The following is a 14,493-nucleotide window of genomic DNA, read 5'->3' as shown; positions in this document are numbered from 1 at the left end:
CTACAGATACCTTTTTTTTTTTTTGTATTTTTGTCAAGATAATGCAGAGAAGGGTTACAATTATATTCATCAAGTAATGGGTACATTATTCCTTGAGCCTTGATACCCCTTCTCATGTTTTTGTCCCCTTTTCACTCCTACTACCCCCTCCTAATCATCTTGTTTTTTCCCTTCCCTTTTCTATTTCAAATAAACAAATAAGTGCATGTACAGTATTCTGGGAAACAAAGTCAGATACAGTAATCACATGAGATTAACCATAAGTGGAAAAAAAAGAGAAATAACTTTACATAGTGTATTAAGACCAACAGTCACAATGAGAAGCCTCTTGTTTCCATAACCTAGAGTTTTTTAAAAATACAAAATGAAATGAATGTCATCTGTATGAACCTTTTCCTTGACTTGTAGTGGTGCTATCAAACTCCACATATTCACAGTCTGTGAAACTTAAAGTAATTTGGCCACATCTCCCTTTATATCGTTGTTGATCTTTCTGTCTCTGATTGTGCCACAGTCACACCAAGATTATTTTAAGTTTAGACTTTTTTTTTCTAGAATGTTCTTTTCATTTTTGCCCAGGTACTTTCCAGTTTGAAACTTCAGAGTTATGTCCCTGATCTCTTTACTTTTCATAACCTGTTGTGCTTTTCTTTTGTTTAGTTAAAGTAATTTGATTTTTTTTGATAAACATATTATTTTTACATACACATTATATATATGAAGCCAGGGAATGTGTTAATTTTTCTATTATCTAGCATAGTAGGTTATGATTATTTAGCAAATAAACATTAATTGGGGAGAAGATGAGTGGTAAATTCCTAGAATTCATTTTATAATATTAGGAAATATAAATAGTTTTAAGAATTTTTCATGTATTATCAAACTGTATTTTACAAAAGTTTTATATGGTTAGTAGTAGACTGTTTATCTCTTCCTTGAACATTATTTAAGTATAATTTGATAAAAGAAATAATTTACTTTGATTCCTTATGAAGATAAACATTAACTTGAGACCATTTCTTCTTGTTTAATAGAGCACAGATTTCCAAATTAAAGTACTGTTTTTCTTAGTAATTTACTGCTTTCACAGTGTACTTTGTAGTTTATAAATGCTGCACTCTCTGTATTTCTCACAGCATTTCTCTAAAGTAGCTTTTTTTTTTAAAGTGGCATTTTTTAAGGATTATAGATGAATAAGTTTCAGAGATTAAATAAAGGTAGGTCAGAACTGGAGAAAAACCTAAGTACTATGACTCATGTTTCTTTGTTTCGGGGTTTTTAAGCAATTACTTCTAAACTTTCTGAAATTCAGAAGCAAAGCTCTAAGAATTCTGTTTTCCCTTAGACATACTAAAAGCTTTATAGATCTTTAAAAAAAATCCTGTTGTCATTTCTGTAATACACTGATAAAACATTATTCATCATCATGGCTGTGTAGGTACTGATTTTGCTTCTTGATGATTTATTAAAAGCAGGGAATACTCTTCATACATTTCCAAGTTACAAATTTTTACAATTTTTTAAATTTTAAAATTTTTAATTTTTTTTTTTGGCAGTCCTGGAGCTTGAACTCAGGGCCTGAGCACTGTCCTTGGACTTTCTCAAGGCTAGTGCTCTACCACTTGGGCCTCAGCTCCACTTCCAACCTCCCAAGTTACAAATTTTAATGTTAAGGTTTTAGCATAGTTTTAAAAATCACAATTTTGCAGGCTGGGAGTTTGGCCTAGTGGTAGAGTGCTTGCCTAGCATGCATGAAGACCTGGGTTCGATTCCTCGGTACTACATACATAGGAAAAAGCTGGAATTGGTGCTGAGGCTCAAGTGGTAGGGCTGTAGCCTTGAAAATCCAAGGACAGTGCTCAGGTCCTGAGCTCAAGCCCAGGACTGGCAAAAAAGAAAAAAAAAATACAACTTTGTTAGTTATTCAGAGGTGTTTTTGGTGGTTGTTTTTGAGGAATTCTGTACTTTCCATCCTCTTGCTTTCTAAATGCTGAAATTAGGCTTATAGGCGGTTCACATACATGCACACACACACTACTGAGAGTAAATTTTATTTTTTGTTATCTTCCATAATCTTTAATGTAAGAAAGATACAACTTTTGTTTTTAAAATTGTCCAAGTATGGATAGGGAAGGGGGGAAAACCAAGACGGGGGTGGGGGTGGCAGTGGGGGGGTGGGTAAAGGGTACCAAGACATGTGAAAGGATATCAATGTATGTGAATTGATGCACCTTCTATATGGCAAATATTATGTAACCCTTTTATTAATTACAATAAAAAAATAAAATTGTCCAAGTATGAACCTGAGATAATTACTTCAATGTAAAATATTTACTAATTATTCTAGCTGATGTCCAGGGTACAAGCTTAAAGAGTGAATAATTTAATTTGTCCCAGGTATGAAAAATGTTTCTGTTGGAAATAGGCTATGAGTTATTAGGATTGTTAAAGCTATCAAAATGATAAATTCTAAGATTGTACAAAACTAATATTTTCACAGATACTCACTATTCCTTTATTATTGATACAAATAATTTATACTGTTCTTAAAATATGTATGTAATTATCTACATGATCTGTTTTCCCACTTATTTTAGGTCAGGCAGCATTATGTCATTTTCCCCATTTTCTAAGAAACCTGTCCGTGTCACTGTGCAAATAACCTCATTTCTTTCTCTCAGCTCTTAAATTGTGTGTTCCTTGTCTAGAATCTTTGAAAAATATTAATAGTGTCCTAGGATAATTTACTTATTACTTGATAATACATTTTAAATTTTCCAGTTGGCTTGGACACCTTTTCTGGCTGCATTTAGTGTGGGACTACAAGACTGTGATGATACTGAAGTAGCTTCTCTTTGCCTGGAAGGAATAAGATGTGCAATCAGAATAGCATGCATTTTCAGTATTCAGGTATGGAAACTGTTTACCTTTGGTAGCAGCCAGTTTGGAAAACATTAATTACTTACGTCATTTCTGTAGTTCAATTTGTAATACTTTTTTTTTTTTCTTTTTCTTTTTTGGTGGAACCCACAATTACTAAAGGTACTTTACCACTTCAGCCACATCCCTATAATCTACATGACACTCTTTAATATCAGATTTATTAATTAATTCTAAATAATGGAAAAGTATAGTTCTTTATTGATACTAGTATTTCTTTATTAATACTCTTGGGTTCTAGTTTTTTTCTCTATGAAATTGTAGCTATAGATTAGGCTTCTGAGCCAGGTACCAGTTGCTCACACCTGTAATCATTGTAACTTAGTGATAAGTGCCAAGGCCTTGACTTCCAGCCCCAGAAATGTCCTAAAAACAGCAACCACAAAAAGTTTCTGAAATTTTAAATTTCTCTTATTTAAACATAATTATGCATTCATACTTAGTGAATCATATATTCTATTTGTTTGCATTTATTTTGTATGATTTTGTAACTTAAATACAAGAACTAGTTATATCTCTCAAGCTCTTTCTTTAAGAGAACCAAAAATATCGAATGCCTACTTTTCATAAAGCAGTATTTCCTGTATACATTGAAGAAAAAATTTAACCAAGCTTTTATTTTAAATAAAAAAGCCTGTCCCTTTTGTAATTATGAATGTTATAACATAGTGCATAACAAAGCACAGTCTTCAGAAAACTGAGCAAATTTATAAATCAGGTTTTTGCTAATTCAAAAAAAGTGTTCAATGTGTTATTTTATAAATTTGTTATTACTAAAACTGCAGCCTTAATTCATACCTCCATTGCTTTTAGATTTTAGAAATAAATAATTTTTCTGCTTTGTCATTTTAAAAATATGTTTTGGGGTTTCAAATGCATTCCATGATATGTCAGTTGAAAATTTACTAAACAGTTTGTCGGTACGGAATAAGTTAATCTGCTGTATTTACAACCATATAAATATAATTTTCTCTTTTTTATAGCTTGAAAGAGATGCATATGTCCAGGCACTAGCAAGATTTACATTACTTACAGTGAGTTCTGGTATTACTGAAATGAAACAGAAGAATATTGACACAATAAAAACGCTTATTACAGTGGCTCATACAGATGGAAATTATTTAGGAAATTCATGGCATGAGGTATAAACATTTTTAGCTTTGTAGTTTGATTTATTTATATAAGCTAATAATAATTATTCTACCCCTGACATTCTTGAATACTTTGGAGAAATTAGTACATTTAAATAAATATATTAACTTTTTATAACAGCAACAATAATATTAATAAAAATGTGTGTATCCAGCCTCCACACATAAAAATACTAAGGATATTGTTAACATAAAATTAATTTTTTTCCCCTTTTTTTTGGTAATTAAGATTTTGAAGTGCATCAGTCAATTGGAACTGGCACAACTTATAGGAACTGGAGTGAAACCTCGATACATTTCAGGAACAGTGAGAGGCAGAGAGGGATCTCTTACAGGAACAAAAGATCAGGCTCCTGATGAATTTGTGGGTCTTGGATTAGGTAAGAATATTGCACATTCTTTCTATCAAAGTTGTTTTTTAACATCTTCATTGTAAGTCACTTATTTGTAACAATGAAAGAAAATTAGAGAAATTAAATAAAATGACTGTCTAACCCTATAAAGAAAAGCAAAGTGCCTAAGTTGGGGAAGTAGTATTTTTTTGTTTAGACTGGTTTGCCATATTTAAAGACTCAAGATAAGAACAGTGATGGTAAATCACTTGCTTTTAAGACCAAACAGATAACTGGTGAAAGTCGGTTATGAAATACTTGATAATGGGGCAAGTGGTAGAAACATTGATTTTTTTGAAGAGATAATCCTAGTCAAACCTTTCTGCCAGAACAGAAGTTTCTTGCATGCTCAGAATGACTAGAAAATACCCATGTTTAATAGAAGAGAACAAAAGAAAATGTTAAAAATAGTTACAGATTAATTAAAGGCAGTACATAAATAGTTTCAGTAAGGAAGAAGCAAAGTTTAGACTTGGACCTTTGAATTCCTTACTATTGCTCTGTGTTAGCATCACATTAGTTTTCTCACCTATGTTTGCATTAATAGAAGGGTATAGTGTTCACTTGTTAGTCAGTTAAGTGAACACTTATTGAATACCCACTTTGGACTTAATATTAAGTAAGGTAGAATAGTCTAAATCTATGTGATTAGTCTCCTGATACTTAGGAGGCTTTGGTTTAGGTGGTACTGACAGTCAGAATCAGTGACTTATACTCCCTGTCCTCTATCACTGAGTAACACCTGGAGCCCTTTTTTGCACAGGTTATTTTTGACTACATGCACACCTAAACTACAAATCACCTGTATTAGGCTTCATATCGTAGCTGGGATGACAAGTGTAAACCACTAGGGCCTCTCAAGTGGCGTGAATTACAGGCATTAGCCACTGATTCCTAGCTGGGGAACTTTACATTTGGGTGAGAAGGCAACAGTAATTTGTGTGGATCTATAAATATTATAATGTATAGGAATCCTTCATTGAGAACTCAAATTGATTTTGGTGAATAATTTTTTTTTTTTTTTTTGCAGTCCTGGGCTTGAGCTCAGGGCCTGAGTACTGTCCTTGGGTTTTCTCAAGGCTAGAGCTCTACCACTTGAGCCTCAGCACCACTTCCAGCTTTTTTCTGTGTATGTGGTACTGAGGAATCGAACCCAGGTCTTTGTGCATGCTAGTCAAGCACTCTACCACTAGGCCAAACTCCCAGCCCCTGGTGAATACATTTTAAATAGTCAAAAGATCGCATAAATAGTAGTAATACATACTGGTTAAAATGTTGAGGGGAAGTATCTTCAGTATTAAGCTGAAGAGATTATACTTTATCCCATAAATAAATACAATGAAGGTGTTGATTTAGTACTACTCTGGTAGTGGATAGAAGAGGAAAACTTAATGGAGGAAATAAGTCTGGTGACTGTTTCTGTAATCCAAACAGAAATTGTGAGGGCCTAAATTAAGTAGAATGGAAAGTAATAGATGTGAAAAATAAGTCAGAGAAGATTTAGTGACTAGTTGAATTGATGATGGAGAAGGAAAATAATAATTCTAAGATTAAGGATCCAAAACTAGAGATAGTGTTTTATACTGTCCAACATACTAGGGAAAAGGTAAATGTGTCTTTTGAATGAGATAATTTTAGAACAGAGTTTCCAATGGATTTGAGAAGAAGAGAATTAAATATTAAATAACAGGGAAAGTCTAACATCTATAATTGGAATCATCCACAAAAGGTCTCATTAACATGGGAGTTCATTTTATCTTTCTTAAAGATTAAGGGTAATTATGTCTAAAATCATTAACTTTGTATTCCAAATTATAGTACTCCTAATTAGTATAATTTTTATAAGCATGCCGTATACCATGTCTTATATGCTGTTTAGTGTATCTCACTCACTAAATACATTTGTCCTGTCACAGGTGCCCCCCCCAAATTACTTGAAGCCTATACTTTTATTAAGAAAATAAATGTTTTGAGAAATAAATTTTAGAACTATGAATGTGTTTTTTCACTGAATTATTTTCAAACTAAAAAGACTCTCTTTTATGTGTTGTAGTTGGAGGAAATGTGGACTGGAAGCAGATAGCGAGTATTCAAGAATCCATTGGAGAAACCAGTTCTCAAAGTGTTGTTGTTGCTGTAGATAGGTAAAGTGTTCACATTCTTCCCTTTTCAGCTGTCAGCAATTTCAGTTTACTCAGTGGTAAATTTTCTCCCAGTAAATAAGACTGTATTGACTTATGTTGTGATTTTAGTGAAGAACTGTTATTTTATTTCTTCATTGTTAGAATAGGATAGAAGTAAATGGGATGAAAATTTAAATTAAAATAGGTATGAGTATTTAGGGCGTAATAATCTTTTTTTTTCTTCTTTTTTTGGGAGTAGTAATCTTGATGGAAAAAAACCACAAATGTTTTATTGTCTGTATAGAAACATTTTCCTTATTATCACTCTGAAAATGTAGGGTAATTTGTCTCTATGATTGCATGATGTAAACTGCATTATGATACAAGTGAAAGTATTACTGAAAATCATTATAAGCTTCTTTGGAAAAGACTTTAAAATTATATATTATATACTTTATTATTGCTGTTGATTTTTGCTTTCTAAAAGAAAGCACACACTGTGGTTGTTTTACTATGGAATATTTCAGATTTTAAAATGCTCAGCCCATAGACCTAATCTTTTAGTATTTTGAAGATTAGCTAAAATTGAAACACCAACTTTTTTTCTTTTATTACTTATGATGGAAACTTGAAAAAATGTTTGCCATAATCTTTTCAAATGCCCTAGAGGCTCATAGTGCCTATTTACTCTGTTTCAGTAACTTTTTGCATTAAGAAAGAACTAAAATGTTCAGTAATTAATGACCCTAAAAGTATTCCCTGGAATGTTATCCTTAAAAAAAAATTCTTGAATTTCACTTGTGCATTTTCTTATTATTTCCCCAAAATGGAGCATATGTTTTGCACATTTATTTTACTTCATATAATCCTTTCAGTAACTTCATGAGATAAGCATTATTGGCATCTTCACTTCACAAATGAGGAAACGGAACAGTGGGATTTAAGTAACTTACTTATTTCCATTAAACAGGTCTTGATTCCCATAAATCATGTCTTGGTCATTGCAATAACTTATATTCTTTAATTCATAGAGAATTTTGAGCAGTGACAGATGGTTTGTCTGTCAAACCTATCAGGACAGCCTGTCTCTGATTTTGTACTCTTCTCTGCCTTTCTGCATATATGTATGTCTCCAGAATCATGTTATGAGCATATGTTTAGTCATTATAAGACTTCATTCAGAAAAGGTTCAGTGTTATTCCTACAATTTCTGTTTCCGTGATAAAACAACTACATCCAGTTTTAATTTGGCCTTCTGATCCATTGTTTGTTATAACTAAACAAGAGAAAGTTAAGTCTATGTTTAAAGTCTTTACAATTTGTTTCTTAGCCAACAAAAAATTATCATTCTGGGTGGGTGCCAGCAGCTCACTTCTTTAATCATAGCTACTCAGGAGGCTGATATCTTAGGATAAAGGATTAAAGTCAACCTAGGCAGAAAGGTCCATGAGACTCTTTCCTCCAATTAATCACCCAAAGAAATAACTAGAAGTAGAGCTGTGGTACAAGTAGTAGAGAGCCAGCCTTGTGCAAAAAAGCTCAAGGACAGTGGCTAGTCCCTGAGTTCAAGTCCCTCAAGCCCTCCTTCCCCCAATCCTTTTAAAAGCTTTAAGGTGATTTTCAAATTCTCTCCTTGTTTGTTTTGGAAATTCTGTACCATAAGAATTTAAGAAAATACTAAGCATTTTAATCTGGTAGTAGCTAATCCTCCAGCAGTTGCTAAAGTATTCTAGGCACTATTAAACTTGACAAATATTACTAAACTGTGTATCAAGCAGATTTTGACTAGTAATGTTTTATTTGTACTTGTAAAGGTTAAAAAAGTTGCTTAACATCAGTTTTGTACAATTTTTAAAACGTACCACATCTTGCTTTATACTAGCCCATCTCCTACTGTGCATCATTTTTCTGCTTTTGTGAAGTTATAACCAGTTTATTCCGGCTGAATTTGCTCATAAATTCCTATTAATCTAAGAAAGGAAAGTTACTTCTAATGTGTATACTGCAGAAACCTTTTATAGGAATGAATCTGTGTGTTGAATAGTTTATTTCTCTAAAAAATATTTTCAAACTTTTCTTTTGTTCTTTTTCATTTTCCCTCTGCTGTTTTTAAGGCATGTCTTTTAAACTTTTTTTTTTTTTGCCAATCCTAGGGACTGAACTCAGGGCCTGAGCAATATCCTTGGGTTTTCTCAAGGCTAGAACTTTACCACTTGGGTACCACTTCCAGCTTTTCTATGTATGTGGCACTGAGGAATCGAACCCAGGTCCTCGTGCATACTAGGCAAGCACTCCACTGCTAGGCCAACTCCCACACCCTACTAAATCTGTTTGTTTTATGGTATTCATTGCTTTTCATAAAGAAAATGTAGAATCCTTTTTATAAACTTGGTTTTGTGAAACCGAGTTGTGTTCTCCTTATAGTATTTTAAGATTTACCTTACTGTTTTATTGGTTTTTTTTTTTATTTTATTGTTGGGTAATGTATAGAGGGGGTTACAAGTTACATTCATCAGGTAATGGGTATATTACTTCTCCAACCTTAATACCCCTTCTCATGTTTCTGTCTCCCTTTCCCTCCCCTACCCCATCCAATCTTCATTTTCCCCCTTCCTTCCCCTTCCCTATTTTAAATAAACAAATGAACATGTATACAAAATACTAGGTAACAAAGTCAGATACAATAACCACATGAGATTAAGTGGGGGGGAAAAAAAGAGAAAAGAAATAACTTCATATAGTACATTAACAGCAACAATCACAAAGATAAACCTCTATATTCTGCCACATGATTTATCTTTTTTTTTTTTAACCAGTCCTGGGCTTAAGCTTAGGGCCAGAGGACTGTCCTTGGGATTTTTCTCAAGGCTAGAACTCTACCACTTGAGCCTCGGCACCACTTCTGGCTTTTCCTAAGTATGTGGTACCAAGGAATCGAACCTGGGTCTTCGTGCATGGTAGGCAAGCACTCTACCACTAGGCCAAACTTCTGGCCCATAAGTTGTTTTTTTATATATTGTTTTTATTGTAATTAATAAAAGGGTTACATGATATTTGCCAGATAGAAGGTGCATTAATTCACATATATTGATACCCTTTCACATGTCTTGGTCCCCATTACCCTCCCCTCCACCCCCCAACCCCCGTCTTGGTTTTCCCCCCAAGTTTTTTTTTTTCCCCCAATCCTGGGCTTGAGCTCAGGGCCTGAGCACTGTCCTTGGACTTTCTCAAGGCTAGAGCTCTACCACTTGAGCTTTAGCACCACTTCTGGCTTTTTTTTTTTTTTTCTATGTATGTGGTGCCGAGGAATCGAACCCAGGTCTTCGTGCATGCTAGCCAAGCACTTTACCACTAGGCCAAACTCCTGGCCCATGATTTATCTTTAATAGGACATTATAAGTAGTGTGGACTACTGCCTCAGGGAACATACCCAAAATGCACTAACTTCCACGCTATCCTCAGGCAACAGAACCTGAGGGACTGTGAATGTAACTCTGTGTCCTTTTTGCCATTGTTTGCCAACATTTCTCCACCTTTAGCTTATTGGATATTCTTCCACTCTTCTTCTGTTATTTACTCTTATACGTTTTGCCATTTACTTTCTTCTTAGATAGAAATTAATGCTTTTTATGTCTTTTTCTGTTGTTTCTTCTATACAGTTTAATGTGGACTAATTGTGCTATGTTTATAATACCCACTTCGTGAGTGGGTATTATAATGTTATCTGTAAGTTTGTTTGACCTGCCTCCTACCCTTCAGGTTTCCTTTTACCAGGTAAATTCTTGTGAACAGTCACAGAACTTTGCCTTACAAACCTAGAACATGGGTACAATGCAGACTTTTTTTTAAAAGAATTTATTAATGTTGATTTTTACATCATATTTTAAATGACAAGTTTAACTAACAAGTGTTCAAGGAGGGAATCTATTTACAATCACTGGGACTTAGTATTTAGAACTTAATCAAAATTAGGCTAAGGGTTTGTATGTCATAGAAACATGTTAATTTAAGAAATAAAACATTACGTCTATAGAGTCATAGGTTTTTATGTCTATATAGTTATGTTTATATTTCCATTACCATGTCCATAGCTTTGGGTATACAGTTATTGAGTCCTCGCTCTTGTACTCTTTGGATTTAATAGCCACATATTAAGGATACCATGCGCCTTTTGTTCCTTAGGTCTTGACTTGTCTTACTCAGCATGATTCGCTCCAGATTCATCCATTTCCCTGTGAATGCCATTATTTTATCTTGTCTGTTGGCTATGTAGAATTCCATTGTGTATATGTACCACATTTCAATGCAGACTTTTAAGAAGATAATTGATGAGGTAGGGTGCCAGTGACTGTAATGCTCGCTACTCAGGAGGCTCAGTTCTGAGGATTACAGTTCAAAGCCAGCCTAGGTAGGAATGTCCATGAAAATCATCACTTAATTAGCAAAAAGCCAAAGTAGAAGTGTGGCTCAAGTGTTTAAAGCACTAGTCTTGAGTAGAAAAAGCTGAACAGTGCCCAGGTCCTGAATATAAACCTCAGTACCAGCACACACACACCCTTCCCCCCCCACAAAAAACAAAGATGAAGATATTTATGCTAAAATCTTTAATGAAATTGTTATGTAGAAAAAGAATGTAGCAAAGCAGGCTGGACAAAGGTTATTGCATACCTTAGAAAGCTAAACCTTTGAATGTCCAAGAAAGTGATTTAGCCCCTTTTTGATTAAATCAAGACCATTAGCTGTTTCTGTTGAATTTTCTAGTCAAATAAACATCACCTATAGAAATAAAATATAATTTTAAGAACTTGCTTATAAACTAGTAAACAATCAAACAATCAAAAAATTGAAGTCTCATTAATAATACTGTACCAGTTCATTGTTTTTACAAAATATTTCTCTTATTTTTAAAATCCCATACTATCTTTATTTGTAAATTTAGTAATAAAATTTATTTGTGAATTTTGTAATAAACTTACAACACTAGGGCTGAGAGTTTGGCCTAGTGGTAAAGTGCTTGCCTGGCATGCATGAAGACCCAGGTTTGATTCCTCAGTACCACATATATAGAAAAAAGCCAGAAGTGTTGCTGAGGCTCAAGTGGTAGAGCTCTGGCCTTGAGAAAGTCCAAGGACAATGCTCAGGCCCTGAGCTCAAGCCCAGGACTGCCCCCCCCACCAAAAAAAAATTCACTATAGGCTTATTCTAGTAACATTAATGTAAGAGGGAGAAGAGTCAAATACAAATGTTATTTACTAAATTGTAAGATAAAAATATGCTTATTTTGGGGGGGGTGCATAGTGGAAGAAGGGAGAATGAGAAAATATAATCATTATGTTCCATGTATGTTATATACAACTGGAACTATGTAACCTGAGAGTAAGACTGGGAATAAAAGGGGAGAACAAAGGAAGGGGTGCTACTAACCAAGAAGTATTGCATTTATTACCTGGCTAATGGAATTGAAACCTCTTTGTAAACTACTTAATAACAATAATAAATAATAATAATAATAAAATACTCCTTTGAATACCTGATTTTTGTCCCCTTAACAAATAAAAATGACTGCTATTCCAAGCCACTTATTTTTAAATTGATGTATCAAAGGTAAGACTATTTAAGTTCTTAAAATTATATTTTATTCTCCCCAGAATATTCACAGGATCTACAAGGCTAGATGGAAATGCTATTGGTAAGTGTATGTACTCATTCTACTTACAAACTGGCTTTCAACCAAAACCATTTAAAGTTGAACTAAAAAACCAAATGTATTTATGTTGTAGTGGATTTTGTCCGTTGGCTCTGTGCTGTATCTATGGATGAATTACTTTCCACTACACACCCAAGAATGTTTAGTCTACAAAAAATAGTAGAAATATCATATTACAACATGGGAAGAATAAGATTGCAGTGGTCTCGGATTTGGGAAGTTATTGGAGATCATTTTAATAAGGTACTTGAATAACTTTATTTGTTCTAAAAATACCTTAGAGGATTTTTTAAAATTTTTGAATCATGAGACTTTTTTCCGTGCAAGTAGTTATTACTTTTTCATAATTATTTAGCAATCCATCCAAGAATATTGGCTCATACCTATAATTCCAGCACTCAGAAGATTAGAGAAGAGTATGCCAAGTTCAAGTTTAAGTCTAGCATTGGCTATATATCCAAGACCTCTCAAAAAAAAGAGAGGGGGAGCAGAGGAGGGAGGGAGGGAAAGAGAGAGAGGAAAAAAAGAAAGAAAGAAAAAAAGAAGAAAGATATTGAAGCATGTTGTTCTAAGGCATAAATAAAGCATTATAGGTTTTCACCACTGACATTAACATTCTGTTGTAACATTCTTGTTACTGTTGTTATCCAGGTTGGCTGCAATCCTAATGAAGATGTAGCTATTTTTGCAGTAGACTCCTTGAGGCAATTGTCAATGAAGTTTTTAGAGAAAGGGGAACTTGCAAATTTCAGATTCCAGAAGGATTTCTTAAGACCTTTTGAACATATAATGAAACGAAACAGGTACGGTACTGTTTGTTAAATTGAATAATACCAGAAAAGCCTTATTGCTTTCCATGACAGAGAGAACAAATAAAGCGGAAGAAAAGCTGATAAGTTTCATTTGTATGCGTATCTAAACAATTACATTTAAATTTTAGGTCTCCAACAATTCGAGATATGGTTGTACGGTGTATAGCACAGATGGTTAATTCTCAAGCTGCTAACATTCGGTCTGGATGGAAGAACATTTTCTCTGTATTTCACCTAGCTGCATCTGATCAAGATGAAAGCATAGTGGAACTTGCTTTTCAAACAACAGGGCATATTGTCAGTGAGTGTTCTTTTTCCTGTGTTAAAGTTTTTTGTTTTTTTTTTAAGCTTAATGTGTTCAGATGATAATTGAAATACAATATGAGGCTTGTAAAACTAGAAAAAGGAACAATTATATGTAGTATTTATAGAAGAATAACTGTATGGTCTTCACTATAATCATATTTCATGTATTTTCTTTTTCTCTGTTTCATGATATTAGCATCTGTAGCTATTTATTTATTTATCCGTCCTGGGACTTGAACTCAGGACTAGATACTGTCCCTGAACATTTTTGGTTCAAGACTAGTGCTGTACTTCTTGAACCACAGCGCCATTCCAGCTTTTTCTGTTTATACAGTAGTGAGGACTCAAACTCAGGGCTTCATGCATGTTGGGCAAGGACTGTACCACTAAGCCACATTCTCAGTCCCTTTTTTTTTTTTAATTTTTTAAGAGAGATTTCAATAGATTGGGAAACCGACCCAGCGAGACAAGTAATCTGCATAAGGTCATAGAACATCGGGACTCATGGCATCACCATGGCTATCATTTATTAAATGCTTGAGCTCTTAAAATATGTATAAGTAATACTTACAATTTTCTTGTATTACTATTCCCATTTTGTAGAACAAGAAAGAAGGAGACATTGAGTAATTTTGTGTATTTATTCAAAAAAGCTGATCAGTACTTCTTTGAACCAGTAATTTTTTTGTGAGTTGTGTTTAATAGTAAGTGAAACAGACATATTATACCAGGACAGGTAAGTAAACAGTAGGGCCAGACCTGAAATTTCATATTTGTTGGATGTTAAAGCCTTTAGCAGTTTATAAGAAATATGTATACATCTGAAGATTGACATATTTGGGTACAATTAAGAATAATTGAAAAATTACAGTTTTTTGCTTTATCTTTCTCTGTTTTAGCCCTTGTATTTGAAAAACACTTTCCAGCAACCATTGACTCTTTCCAGGATGCAGTGAAGTGTTTGTCTGAGTTTGCATGCAATGCAGCTTTCCCAGATACGAGTATGGAAGCAATTCGACTTATTCGCCATTGTGCAAAATATGTATCTGAAAGACCTCAGGT

General features: G+C 33.7%; 1 protein-coding gene across 2 annotated transcripts in view; it reads left to right on the top strand.

The window, feature by feature from the left end:
- The window catches only part of Arfgef1 (ARF guanine nucleotide exchange factor 1), a 121,663-nt gene that overhangs the window by 70,872 nt on the left and 36,298 nt on the right, over positions 1-14,493 (top strand). For both annotated transcript variants that reach the window (XM_090338910.1, XM_090338911.1), the window contains exons 20-28: positions 2,782-2,910; positions 3,924-4,082; positions 4,321-4,471; positions 6,537-6,627; positions 12,255-12,295; positions 12,387-12,556; positions 12,965-13,116; positions 13,254-13,426; positions 14,331-14,491. In XM_090338910.1, coding sequence (XP_090195036.1) covers positions 2,782-2,910; positions 3,924-4,082; positions 4,321-4,471; positions 6,537-6,627; positions 12,255-12,295; positions 12,387-12,556; positions 12,965-13,116; positions 13,254-13,426; positions 14,331-14,491 — 1,227 coding nt within the window. The remainder of the gene's footprint in view (positions 1-2,781; positions 2,911-3,923; positions 4,083-4,320; positions 4,472-6,536; positions 6,628-12,254; positions 12,296-12,386; positions 12,557-12,964; positions 13,117-13,253; positions 13,427-14,330; positions 14,492-14,493) is intronic.

The sequence above is a fragment of the Megascapheus bottae genome, chromosome 9, assembly GCF_031878675.1.
Source record: "Megascapheus bottae isolate mThoBot1 chromosome 9, mThoBot2.hap1, whole genome shotgun sequence".
NCBI classification, from domain to species: Eukaryota; Metazoa; Chordata; class Mammalia; order Rodentia; family Geomyidae; genus Megascapheus; species Megascapheus bottae.
This window is presented reverse-complemented; position numbering and strand designations above follow the sequence as displayed.